This window comes from Falco biarmicus, chromosome 13, assembly GCF_023638135.1.
Source record: "Falco biarmicus isolate bFalBia1 chromosome 13, bFalBia1.pri, whole genome shotgun sequence".
Classification (NCBI taxonomy): domain Eukaryota; kingdom Metazoa; phylum Chordata; class Aves; order Falconiformes; family Falconidae; genus Falco; species Falco biarmicus.
The window spans coordinates 17738713-17752753 of NC_079300.1; the positions used below are offsets into that span (position 1 = coordinate 17738713).

At 38.7% G+C, this 14041-nt stretch overlaps 1 protein-coding gene across 4 annotated transcripts in view; it reads left to right on the forward strand.

The window, feature by feature from the left end:
- The window catches only part of TFDP2 (transcription factor Dp-2), a 63110-nt gene that overhangs the window by 36273 nt on the left and 12796 nt on the right, over window positions 1-14041 (forward strand). For 3 of the 4 annotated variants that reach the window (XM_056358312.1, XM_056358311.1, XM_056358314.1), the window contains 6 exons: window positions 1134-1255; window positions 4132-4179; window positions 5499-5661; window positions 6193-6339; window positions 8736-8804; window positions 10424-10575. In XM_056358312.1, the coding sequence (XP_056214287.1) occupies window positions 1134-1255; window positions 4132-4179; window positions 5499-5661; window positions 6193-6339; window positions 8736-8804; window positions 10424-10575 (701 nt within the window). The remainder of the gene's footprint in view (window positions 1-1133; window positions 1256-4131; window positions 4180-5498; window positions 5662-6192; window positions 6340-8735; window positions 8805-10423; window positions 10576-14041) is intronic. The other variant, XM_056358313.1, reaches the window with a different exon arrangement.

Sequence of the window (14041 nt, forward strand, 5' to 3'; positions counted from 1 at the left end):
TAAATTTCTGTTTTCACATGTGTCTGTCAAGCTATCCACTTAAAAAACCAAGTAAGATAAATTTATTTCTGTAAGACAAAACATACATATATGTAATCATAATGTGGTGTCAGGAGGGAGGTGAAGTAGTGCTCAGTGAGCTAAGGAAATGGGAAATTCTTCAGATACCCATTTTTTTTCAACTTGTTCAAATAACATTGATGGATACCAAAGTGTCTGCCATATACTTTCATGTTGCATAAGCTAAGTCATAAAGGAAACTACAAAGTTCAGTACAGCTGGTTCTCAAAATGTCACTAAGAAATGGAGTAAAGTGAAATTAAGTTTAAAAAAGTAAGGTATATGAGTAAAAATCATTGTCCAAGCAGCTTTGATATGAACTTTACCATAGTGGTATAAAAATAATTTAACATGTGTTTTATTTTAAAGATTATCTAATTAATACTGTTTCATTTTTAAATACTATCTAAATTCTTCTGGTGACCTGCTTTAACGAATGAACTTAGATGTGATTTGAAAGTTGAGACCAAGTGTCTTAGTGTTACACTAACAACCATTGTACACACAATTCCATCAGGTCTGAATAAATGTAAATTCTGTCTGTACTGTACAGACTTTACATTTAATTCCACAGGTACAGTGTTGTATTGTTAGCTTGCCAGAATGCAATTCCTTGAGATCTTGTAAATGCTAGAAACTCCAGGGAATACTTTGCCTGCAGCTCATATTGTCTTTGGTACCAAAGACAGACAATTACAAGAGACAGATCCATTGGAAAGGAGGCTTTATGGATCGCAGTGATCAAGAAATTGCCTAGATGTACGCTTGAAGAAACGATTAGAGATATATAGGTACAGATCCTGTCTGCCCTGCCTAGTAATTATTTCCATTTGTCTGGTTCTTTTCCATATGAATAATATGGTAATACATTACAATTAGTAAAAACCTTAACAGCATTGTAATAATTCATGTATGAGGATCTTCTGATGATGTCTCTCTTTTCTGACTGCAGCTTGCATCTGGTACAGAATTATTGGGGGGGGGTTCTTAGCACCGTGCTTAGTATGAATTTGGGGCTGTGGTAACCTCTGTTTTCCTAAGAGAGATGTGTGGTTTATTTCTAAATTGCATAGATCATAAGCACATCGCAAAGACTGACCAATTCAGGGAGTGTTCTGATTGGGAGTCCGTATAACCCAGCTCCAACAATGGTCACGCAGACACACATAACAGAAGCTTCTGGCTGGGTCCCAGGGTAAGATACTTGTTTTATTTTAGAGGTGTTTGATGATCTGTTCTGATCTTTTCCTTTATTTATGCTGTTGTATCTCTGTGTTGGCTTATGGCTTCTAGTTCTTGCACAACTAAAAGCAGTATGCTCTTCAGCCTGTTGTGCACTTTTCATGTCTGGAGTGTGTGAACATGGAAGTACAAATACTGGTCACTTCACTGCTTAAATTTTATTTTATTGCAGTTTCTGTTTCTTTGTGAAAATGGAGAGTCACAAGTTCATGAGTCCTGTTAAAACAAGTCTTTATTTTTTTCATAAATCATGGAATATCCAAGTAGCTTTGCTATTGAGCATATCAGTGGGGTACCAACAGGGGGAGAGACAAGAAGTATTTAAGAACAAATGTATTTTTATTACAATTTTACATCAGCAACAAGTTTTCATGGGGTTCTGAGGTACTCCACAGTAACATGAATATCTTTCTGTCTTATAAGGAGAGCTGACCTTTATGGTATTTCATGGTATTTTTAAAAAATATCAGTACTGCTGAGCTTATCTGTCTCGAGACAGATGTAGTGCTTTGCCTCTGAAAGTTAAAAAGTAATTTATTTCTGCATCTAGGTTAATTTTTCTAATCAGTGATGAATGTCAATAGTACCTTTTCAGATATAGATATGGGAAAGTGGAGCATCTAGGAACTAGCAGGGATCATGGAATGGTCAGGGTTGGAAGGGACCTTTGGAGATGATATAGTCCAGCCCCCTGCTAGAGCAGGTTCCCCTACAGCAGGTTGCACAGCATCATGTCCAGGCAGGTTTTGAATGTCTCCAGAGAAGGAGACCCCACAGCCTCTCTGGGCAGCCTGCTCCAGTGCTCTGTCACCCTCAAGGTAATGAAGTTCTGCCTCAGATTCAGGTGGCACTTCCTGTGTGGCAGTTTGTGCCCGTTGCCCCTTGTCTTGTTGCTGGGCACCAATGAAAAGAGCCCGGCCCCAGCCTCTTGACACTGGCCCTGAAGGTATTTGTAAGATCGCCTCTCAGTCTTCTCTTCTCCAGGCTAAACAGGCGCAGCTCTCTCAGCCTTTCCTCATAAAGGAGATGCTCCAGTATAATGTTTGTACCTTGACTTTCTACATTCTGTGCTGTAAGCAAAGACCACCATAGGCTTGCACTTCCCAGTCACCATATTCCCACCACAGAATCTTATAAACTGCATGCCCAGCTGAGCAGTTTTTAAACTTGATTTTGTTGCATGTGTTTATTTCCTAAAATACCTTTTGGATCCACCTAGTTCTGATTTTATGTGGAAAAGGAGTTGTCAAAGATTAATCTGTTTCTGCAAATTTTATGAAATGTGGAGGTCAGTCAGAAATTCTTTCAGTACTCAGAGAAGGGAAAAGCTATAATGTCTCCTCACAGCTTGCTAAACTAGAAAATCAATTCCTGTTAGCTTTCCTAAGCTTCATCCAAACCCAGCGATGAAGATCCCCAGAGACGCCTACTAGCAGTGCAACCAGCACCACCAAGGAGAAGCGCCATCCTTGTTTGTATACTGTCAAAATCTAGACACACTGTTTCCAATGGGCCCAATATTGTTTCACCCATAAAAAGCAGCAAGATGTTCTCCATACCAGCCGATCAGTTTTGATCCCTGCAGAATTCCATACCGTAGGTCATATTTTCATCTGAAGAACAGAGGTGAGGAAGTCTGTGGTATTGCCGAACCGAAGTGGCGAGCTCTGGCTGAAGGCAGTTCCAGAGGCCTGCGAGTCCAGACTCCTTGCTTTACGCATTGTTTACTCCTCTTCAGATTCCACATTGCTTCCAAAATCCAATGAGATGAGCACTTTCATTCTCAGGGCTCTATCCAACCTCCAGCAGCTTGGCTTACGGACCAGGGGACGGCTCTCCACTGCCGTTCCAGGTCCCCGTTGTCCCAGGAGAGCCGCAGCCCCCACCCCAGCTGCGCTCAGACCCTGTCACTCAGTGTGAGTGGTTGAGGACCACGGACAGGGATTGTCAAAGAGAACTGTCCCACTGTTGCTGCCGCGGAAGATCTCTGCTGGTGGGTTCTGGATCACATAACCAAATTATGCAGGCCGTCAGGGCACGGATCTTCAAATCCATCATCTTTGTTCAGCTCTCTTCATAACACTGTCCGGTTTTTGGCTGCGTAAGTAGCTGCTGTGAGCCCTGGTTTTGCAACTGCAGGGTAACAACGTGAAGTAATCTACCGATAGTTCTCAAGCAGTGTGCATTGATTCAGCCGCAGGAATAAAAGACAAGTTTGCAATGCAACTTCTGCAGTCAGCTCGCTGTAGCTGATAAAACAGAACGGTAAGGAAGCCGACAGGGAAGGTAACTGATACTCCTGTGCAAAATTCACATCAGCTGCTTCAGAGTATCTCTCTTAGCTCTGTATGCAGCAGCTCCAATGTGAGCGTGTTCAGGTTTTTACCTTGGTTTGTGTTTAGAGATACCACAACAGTGTCCTGAAAATACAGGATATAGCTCATGCACTGTTCAAAGGCATTTTTCTTCCACATGGAGGAATTTTAAATAGGAATTTTCAAAGGAGCCCAGCTTCTTCCTTCTTGATGGAGTTGGTTATCTAGTCACATCAGCACTTCCTATAGATCCAGATGAAGTGACTTCCTTAAAATCATACGGGCAAAGCGTGGGTAAAATTGGGAATAGAATGTGTCTGGCAGTGAGCTCAGACAACCTGCAAAATCCTAACCACCTTCTCTCAAGTTTTGTCAGGCTCTGAGTGTGCTGTTTTCCCCTTTCAGTAAACACGTAACACCAAACATGAGTACCCAGGTAGGCCCCAAATACATGGATTTAATCCGTCTAAATATAGTGTTATTTTCATCTTAAGACTGAATTATCTTTTCTCAGGGACAGGAAGCGGACTCGAGAATTCATAGAATCGGATTTTTCAGAAAGGTAAGTATTAATGAACATACATTTTATGTATACAGTTATACCTGTTCTTCTACTTCAGATCTGCCCTTTAGAGAGATGGGTGTCCAGTTCCCGCTTTCAGCAGTTTTCATTCCTCCACATATTTTATCCCTTTACACTCTCCTTTATTGCTTCCTGATAAATACATTTGCTGTTACAAATGATACACTGAGTTGTGAAAAACAGACACATTTCAGAAGTAGGATTGTTCTAGTTTTCAATGTGACAAATACTTGTAAACATTTGATCTTTTCCTGTGCCTCAGAAACTTCTTTGAATGCACTCAAGGTGGTTTTATTTGTTTACCTCTCGGGAGTTACTCAAATTGAATATCTGTGTATGGATTAGGAGTGTTATGGAGCGTTTTAAAATCTTCTGGTGTGTTTCTTTCCATTCCTTCTTTTCTTCTGTCCTTCTGTTTTCTTTAAATACATTCAAAATTTTGAATTTGAAAATCAAAATTTGTATTTTAATGTTTTTCTTAGCTTGCTACTGTTGACAGAACTAGGCCTTTGTCTGTAAAATAGTAGATCTCCCTGAAACGTATTATCAAACCAACTTGTAAAACTGTAATTAAAAAAAAAAGCAACACAGGTGAGCTTTTTAAAGGCTTCTGTTGAAATAGGTATCCAAATCTAGCTTGTGTCATAAAACCAATCGCTCCTGTTTTTTCCATTACCATTACTTAAGCTCTTCCTTTTCTGGAGGAAGACAGTGAGTAGAAAATAACCCTGATAGTTGCCAGTTATTAATTTGACACCATAAAAACTAATGAATGTGTACTTACTCGCTACAAAAGAGATTCTTGTATCTCAATCTTAACAATGATGGCACAGATATTAAACTTGGTCGTTAGGAGAATCAAGGTATCTTCTGCTGTATTGTAAATAGGGATGTCTGAGCCTTTCTCTTTTAAGCACAAACGTGAAAGTTCTGTAAATGTGGCTTTTGGGCACACCAACACCCTGTGAGGTTTTCTCCCTTTTTTCTGTTGCTCTCTTGTGAAACTACCTAGAGAGGAATTACAAATTGAGTTTTTTAAGCATCTGCACAGCAGCATGTGTTCAAATACTATCAGTGTTGAAATGGCTGAGAAAAGGGGAAAGGGCTCCACTGTACTTAGTAGCTAACTTCTAAGAAACAAAATGATTCGAAAAAGCAGAACAGTTCTTATTTTTCATTCAGATAGCACATAATGTCATGAATCCTGATTCCTGTTGCGTAAAGGTAGACCTTTTGCGGTGTAACAAAGTAGCTCATTAACATTCAATGTATTCAAATAATTACTTTTCTTTTTCCAGTAAGAGAAGCAAAAAAGGAGATAAAAATGGGAAGGGTCTGAGGCATTTTTCAATGAAAGTATGTGAGAAAGTTCAGCGTAAAGGAACAACTTCATACAACGAAGTCGCTGATGAGCTGGTGTCAGAATTCACAAATTCTAACAGCCACCTAGCTACAGACTCGGTAAGCAAATATGTGTTGAAATTTGTTATACCATTACAAAATTGTCAATCGTGGAATTCTGTCCCTTCTGTTTCTGCACTGTCCTGCCACACTCTGTACTTCTCACTTACTTAACTACTTCCCAACTATAAAGACACCCTCTGAAATTTAAAAATAGAGAATGAAAATGAAAAATTGAACTCCCATTTAAATTACAAACAAAATAGAGAAGTCTGCCAAAAGAATTACCTTTAAAAAAGGCTACTCTTGTATGTAGATCTTGTGGTCTTGTCAGGCTTTTCAACTGTAACAGACTTGTGATGGGAATTTGCTGCACAAAAACTTCAAGCGGCCCCGAAGCTTCTGTTTGTAACCAAACACGCTCCTGTGGTATCTGAGCAGTAGCACAGCTGAAGGCATCAGGTTTTACTATCACCCTGACCCAAACCGCCGTGTCGGCTTCTTATCTTCTGTGTATCTATGAAGGATGTGTCAGTCTTTTTTTCCTTTTTTTATTCTTTTGTTACTATTAATGCTGCATTGTTTTCTTAGCAGGCTTATGATCAGAAAAATATTAGACGGAGAGTTTATGATGCCCTTAATGTCCTGATGGCAATGAACATAATTTCAAAGGAGAAGAAGGAAATCAGATGGATCGGCCTTCCTACAAACTCAGCTCAGGAATGTCAGAATCTAGAGGTAAGGTGAGGTAGATGGGAAATTCTCTCTAGTTCACAGGTTGTGATGGTGGAGCTGTATACTTTAGAAAAGGGGTTTTTTTCCTCAATTTGAACCTGATTGGTTTTCATTTGTGCACACTATGACAATACAAATTTTTCTGCTTGAATAAACTGAAGGGATATGTTTATGTATGCTTATTTAGTATACATTACATGAAGTATAAAAAAAACCTGTTTACCTTGCAAAAATGGACATTAATCAAATCGGGGATTAGTTGTAAGATTAAAGTCTGTAGTAGCCTGAATTAACTAGAAGAAAGTCAAAAGTATTTATAGTGCAGTTAGGCTTATAAGATGCTGTACATTTAAAAGGAGACCCAATTTTCTATTCATGTCTGTACTTGGAAATGCCATTCAGAGGAAATTAAATTGAAAAATGATTCCTGCTAGGATATCAAATACTAGCTATGAACTGGCAGGGGAAAAAAACCCGAAGTTTTACTTATTGGTTATTTCCATTATTTTTCCAGCAGGCTAAGAGTTACCACGTTCTTGCTGGGATGCTGAAATTCATATGCACAAAATGTTGCTTGTCCTTCAGGCCAAATGCTCTATAAATAAAAAGCACAAGTTACTGTATTTGCTGCAGAGTGCTGTAATGACTTTCTGTAAATCCATCTTAATAGGTATTACATTTGTGATACTTGTGACATTAAATATCTTAAAAGGTGGGTGAGGTGCCTCTCCAGCAGAGAAAGATTTTTTTTTTTTTTTTTTTGTGCAAGTTCATTTATATCAGTTGTCTTTCTAGATGTGGTAAGAAAAAAGCTTTTACTGTCCTTGTCTGTTACAGCAGCTTGGAAAGTACATCCACCCTAGGAGTATGCATATACTCAATCATTATACCTCAGGATTCTTTCTAAAAAAAAAACAAAAAAGGATAAATCTACATTTTACATGTGTTAATATGAATGCATTATCTTCAGTATAGGTTACTGTAGGAATTGCTAGTATAGAACTTGAATCTCATTGTGTCATCTACAATGACAATGTGCTATTCACTGTTTCAGGCTCTCATTACATATGTGCAAAATGGAAGCCAGGCATATTTTCTTAAAATGTTGCTTCCTATGACATAATAGAAAATAAAGCTGCATTTTCATGGTGAGAAAATCAGAATTAATTTTGCTTTTAAAGCTGTATAAAGTGCCAACCCTTTTTACAGTGTAGATCTGTAATAAGATTACCAGTACAAAAAAGCTTATTATATAGAAACCATCTCTAAATTGTATCTGTACTGTTTCTTTGGTTTAAGAGTTATGTATTTGTCCCAGCAAAGAAAGTCATCTATGGTGGTCTGAAGGAAGAACTGTAAACATTAAAAGTGGCAGCTGGGAACCACCACAAAGCAACATTGTAAATAAAATTGAGGGGGATCACGCCAGCTAAGTTTTAAAAGACTGCATCATTTAGTTTCAATAGTTAGAAAAAGTGAATTAAGAGTTTAAGATTTTTGGGAGCAGTGATACAGTGCTGGCACCAGTAAGATGATGAGGAAAACCACCCTTTAAACATGATGACTACTGTCCAATTCTTCATTCTCTTTTTTTCATCCATTCTTCAGTCTTTTGCCCCAGAGCACTATTTAAGATACCACTGGTTGTATCTGCAGCATCAGTGGACATCCAGTACTACTGCTGTCCGAAACACTGCGTATTTAGGTTGAAGATAGCTTTGTCCCATACACTGGCATTAACAGAACTGTTGCGAGAAATGGATTCTGTGCTCACGCAGAAAATGTTACCTTTATTGATGAAATCTTGATCAAGTCTCAAATGAGCAGCCCAAACAAAAAGTGAAGGTCACTGGAAAGATGCAGGTGATGATCCTGAGCTCAGTCTCTGCACATTTACATCTAGTAGCTTGCAGCTGGGAGAACAGTGGAAGGGACATGCACAATTCCAAAAGAGTGGAGGGTGGGAGGGGAAAAAAAGCCCTGAAACCCAAAGCGCCCCCTCAAGTGTTTTGTTTGGTGCTGATCGACACTCAGTGCACAGTACAAAAGAGGAGGAATAGGTGGGGAAATATATGGTCCCTTGTAATAATTGATTCTTTACTGGAGTTAAAGTTGTTGACAAAGAAAGAAATTACAGTTTGTCAGACCTGTTTTACGGAGAAACTCTTGGGACTATGCGATTAGTCTCTTTGAAAAAGAAAAAAATAAACAGCAGATGGGTAGGGCTGAAAAGACTTTTGCAATTTACTTAGCATGCCATAGTTTTGCCACCATTTACAAAGATAGCATGGATTTTTGGCGCGGTGCTAGCACACTGATGTAGCTCTAAAACCTGTTTGGTTTGGTACAGTGGAACAGACAAGGTAACTAAGTAAATGCATTTACATTTATATTTTTAGATAGAAAAACAAAGGCGGATTGAAAGGATAAAACAGAAGCGAGCCCAACTACAAGAACTGCTGCTGCAGGTATATTTAATTTTTTTTGCTATATTATCAAGTGCAAATCTAACATGTTGGAACTTCTGAAGTCCTTTCTAGATTGATTTAGCAGCTCTGATACACTAGGGAGAAAAGCTTCATGCTTGTGACCTTTCAGCATTCTAGTAGGGGGACCTCTTACCCTCACTTTGTGGTTCATTTTTACCTACTGTAAAACAGCGTGGTGCTGCACCTGTGTGCCACAAGCTTTTGTAAGCATTCTGCTGAAGCTTTGTGTAACGTTAGTAGGAATTTGAACAACTCCCTAGTCCCCCCTGTTGACTCTTAAGTCCCCCAGAGTTGCCTTCTCTGAGTAGTTCTTAACAGAAAATTTCTCTTTGATTCTAAGCTATGGAATTTACCACTGATCAATGTGTACAGAATTGTTTTGGGGGAGACAGACATTTCTGCATCTTAAGAGTGGAAGGCTGGCAAATCCAACACTTTTGCATTCTGACATGCATCTTGGAGATGCCTTGAGTTTTGGCTTTGATTATAAGCAAAGATGCATTTGAAATGTATTTCTGCAAAGTAACATTTTTTAAATACAGTTAGAAGCACTTTTAAGTGTTTTGGTCTCTGCAGACTTTCAGCAATTTAAATGCAATCAATCTTTTTTGCAAGGTTTTAGGCAATAAAAGGCTGTGGTTTTTTCTCAGTGCAGCTATTTTGATACAGTTTTCTTGTAATTAGTTATGCACTGAAACTTGTAAATCTGATGCTTCTCCTTTTTTATCAGCAAAACCTGTTCCCCTACTGAGGGCACAATTTTGATTCTATCTGTCTAACCTAATAAATTAGCAGCTCCTCTAAAAGTAACATGAAATTATCCTGGTGACAATGAGGCAACTCAGGCTCTCCTAACTGAAAATGACACAGTTGCACTCCCTTACTATCTACAACTGCCATTATTTTCTTGATTATGTTCATTGTCAAATGGTTTACCAGTCCTTTGGGATTCTGTCTGTCTGTCTCCCCCTTAAGTAGAATAAGTAGTGCCTCAAAGTGGGTAAGTACACTGACTTCCAGTCCCTCAAATAACATTTCCTAAAAGCACGTATTTTCATACATATGCGGTCAGAGGTAAGAATTCAGTAGAGAGCGAGTGGTGTCACAAATGGCACCTGTTAAAAAACTTGTAGAGGAGAATTTCAAAACTGACTGTTTTGAGAGAAAGAGGAGGGTGATGGATGAGAAGTGGACGAGAATATAGATCATAGAAATATAGATCATGTTAACTTTTGTTTCAGTGTAACTAGCTCCTAGTCTGAGGTAATTATGCATATAAAATAATAGAGGAGACCTCTTACTGCATTGTCTTTTCAAAAGGAACAGGGAACCATTCTCCACCAAGCCTTATGGCTCCTTGTTTCTCCTCCAGGGATTGGGCCGGGGGGGTGCGCGTAGCCATTGGGATATTTGTGTAACTTCCATTCCTGGTAAACTTCACTAGTGCAAAGAGGAAGCTGAGCCACAACTTACCTTTTGACAGAAAATTACTGGAGGTATTGAGAGTTGGTAAAAAAGAAGCTATGAAGTTCCACTTCCAGGAAACACTGATGCCTGCTCTTCTATCAGCAGTGACCATTTTTTCTTTCTTTCTACAGCAAATAGCGTTCAAAAACTTGGTACAAAGAAATCAGCAAAATGAACAACAAAATCAAGGCCCTCCAGCTTTGAACTCAACAATACAGCTGCCTTTCTTAATAGTCAACACTAGCAAAAGAACAGTTATAGACTGCAGCATATCAAGTGATAAGTGAGTGTCAATTTTTAGAATTCTGTTGTATTTGTGGACTGGAATTTTTCTTTGAACAAATGAGAGAAGTTTTTCTAGTTTACTAAAAGTAATTGTGTGTTTAAGTTTGCTACTGTCATTTCAGGGGGGTGTTTTGGGGTTATTTTTAATATTTAATGCAACCGCAGTAGTAATAGGAATAAATTTTTCAGTATTGCTTTACAACCGCTAGTTAAAACAGGCTGACTTTCACTGTTGTAAACGGCACTTCAGACTGACATTTCAAAGCGCATTCACTGCACAGGAGAAATAACTGTATGAATGAAACTACGTGCTAGCTGTTAATGAAGCCATGTGGCAGTGCTGCTGAATTGTTATTCCTAGTATGCCGTAAATGTATTTAGTTAGAAACACAAGGTGATCCATGTAACACGGAGATAACAGCCTAAAGGTGATAACAACAACTTTGAAAGTGTCTTTTAATAGCAAAAAGGTTGCACCTAGATCTAAAGGAAAAACCTGAAATTATATAGAGATTTGAAATACTGTGTTTGTAAGCAGACTGCTACAGTTGCAATCTTACATTAATCTGAAAATCTTCCACTTGCGTACTTCTGGGTGCTTATGCTCTTCATCTTGTGAAAGTATGGCTGAAGGTATGAGGTACTGTTATGGTAACTGTTACTCAGATCACAACTAGTTTATTAGCTGAAAATAGCTGGCTTTGCTTTAATACTGTGTATTACAGATTTCACTCTGTGGTATGCAAATCCTGTATTGAACTTAAAGTCAGATAAAGTGCAGCAAAAATAGACAGTCTCTAGCAACCTAAGCACCAACATGCAAAAACCCAATACTATGAAAAGTAGAATTTTTGTGGAAAATTGGACTGAAGTCCAGTACATTCTGTGACAAAACTTTTTGAATACTCCCCTCAGCACTGTAGTTTAGCAAGTTGGGAATTTGAGGATCAATATTAATTTAGCTTAACTACACCCTTATTTTATAGGCATACTATACAGTTCTTACTGCACTTCTAAGCAGCGCTCTGTATTTAGGTTTGACGTCTTTAATAAGTTGAACGATTTCATACTGAAACTTTAGAATTGTCGCTTTGAAGTTGTCAGATTAATCTGGCATTTGGGAGCTGGAGAAGTATAACACACTTCTACAATCCCAAACTGTAAGAAAACACTACTACTAAAAATGAGCACACCAGAATTATTCAAGCTGTTGACTCTCAAGTTTATTTACCCCAGCTTCAATATTACTGTCATCTGGAGATGATTAAGTGACAACCCAAATTAAACAGGCTTTCCACTGGGGTTATTATTTGTTCGACTGATTAATGGCAACAGCAGTATGTAGATAAACAGTGCCAGAAGCTGCCAGTGTTTAAACCACTGCTACATGGATCTGCTAAATAAGGCAGTTGGCGAAAGTGGTCACTCAGTTTGGAGAATCCAGATTCTGTAGTTTATTCGAGAGTATCTGTGCTGCCGAACCCAGAATGACGGTACTGGTCACTTTGAGTGCCTGCCCTTCACTGGGCTTCAACCTCAGTTACAACCCCCTGTTTAAAGGCTTCCATTTTTCTTTCTTTTCCCAAATAACATTTATATAAAGCATTGGTTGGTTGGTATTTATGATGAAACAGCAGGCGATGTTAGAAAGTCCAGTGAACAGATAAGCTTGCAGCATTAGCTACTCAAAACTGTATTTACACAGGATTTTCTAAAAGAAAATAATTGCTTGGAAAAATGATACATATAGGGGGGTTTTAGCATCATGAGCAACATAAGTTTGTGTCTTCTAAATTTTCTCCTATGCAAAACCAGGCTTCATCTAGCCAAAACAGAATGAAATTTCTGACACATAAAACAAAGGTTATTGGGAAGTTTTGTTTAGAGTTTGAGAAGACAGGTGGGTGCCAAGCAGCACATTGGGAATGACATTTCTGAAGCTGCAGTAGAGAAAAGCACAGTCTTCAGATAAAAAGGACGAAGTTAAAAATTATGTTGAAAAGATCAGGCACCTGGACAAGTAAGGCCCACTGTTTAAATGGACAGGAAAAATGTATTTTGTGTATATGCTGCTTCTATAGAAATGCCGTAGGTCTTAGGAAAAAGAAAAAAAGGAACCAGAATACCTAGTTTTCAACAAGCATTCAGACACAACAGATGTATCAGAAACTTGGAAATTTAGAACATCTCTGTTCTAGTAGGAGATGCAGAAGATTTTGCCGCCATTGGAGACAGCAAAATGTGAAATAGAGAAAATGTGTAGGAGGTAGGCTCTTGTACCCTTAGAAAAAGAATTGCCTGCAAGAGTAGGAAATCCAGGTTAAATTCATTGTTGATCAGATTTGCACCTACCATGGGAAAGGGCCAGGAACTGTACCTAAACTCTGCACACACGGTATTGGGTTCTGGACCGAGCTTTTAGCACTGAATATGAGGTGGCAGCCCAGTAGATCCTTCTGTGAGAACAAAAGTTGACTTCTCAGTAACAGCCAGAAGCATGCTGAGAATTATTTAGGAAAACAGTAAGGAATAGAATGTAAACCTAGATGTGCATAGTGCTTTTGTATCTCTTGTTCTTGGAAGAAGTGTAGCATAACCAGGAGAGACAGGAGGGCAGCCAGAACAAATGAAGCTATGAAAAGGCTTTCGCCAAAGGAAAAGACAGACTCTTCGCCCTAGAAAAGGGGACACTGGATTCACAGGTGTCTGTAAAATTATGGATGATGTGGAGTGTGTGTAGAGAACAGCTGTACACGGTTGCTTATTAAAGTTAAAATTAGGAGACATTAAGAGAAGGTACCAAGTGACAGGTTTTAGACTAAAAGAATGTGTTTTTCTAACAAGTTAGTCTGCACAAATCTTAAGTGTTTGATGTTATTCATGCCCAAAGTTCACCTAAGTTCAAAAGGGTCATGCCAAGTCCCTGAAAAAAAAAATCCTCAAATGGATACTAACAGCAAAGGCAGAAGGACTTCCTATGTCAGAGGCTGCAGGCTGCTAGAAGCTACACTGGAGAAATACTACCGTAAGTTTCTTTGTTTGGAAACTTGCTGGGGGGGGAAAGGAGTTACCCTCCTTTCTAACTTCCAGTATCTGACCACAACACATGGGAGGAGAAATACAGAGCTATCAATAAACACAGCCTTTAATCCTGTATCATAAAAACTGAATTCAGTTATTACTTAGTTACTACACAGCTTGCTTGTAGTAACTTGGTATGACACTGGTCTCCCATCCCCTGTTTGTGTGACTTTAGCTGCACCAGTCTAGGTAGCAGGAACGTAATTGTACCAATTAAAGGTATAGCAGCACATCTGGGTTTTTTGCCTTTTAATGCAGTTATGCTTAAATAAATATCGGTGCATAAACAGTAGGGTTTACAAGTAATACCGTATGAGTCACAAAAGAAATTATGCCTGGAACTGACAGTTACACCTAGTACAAAGCATGTAAGATTACTAGAT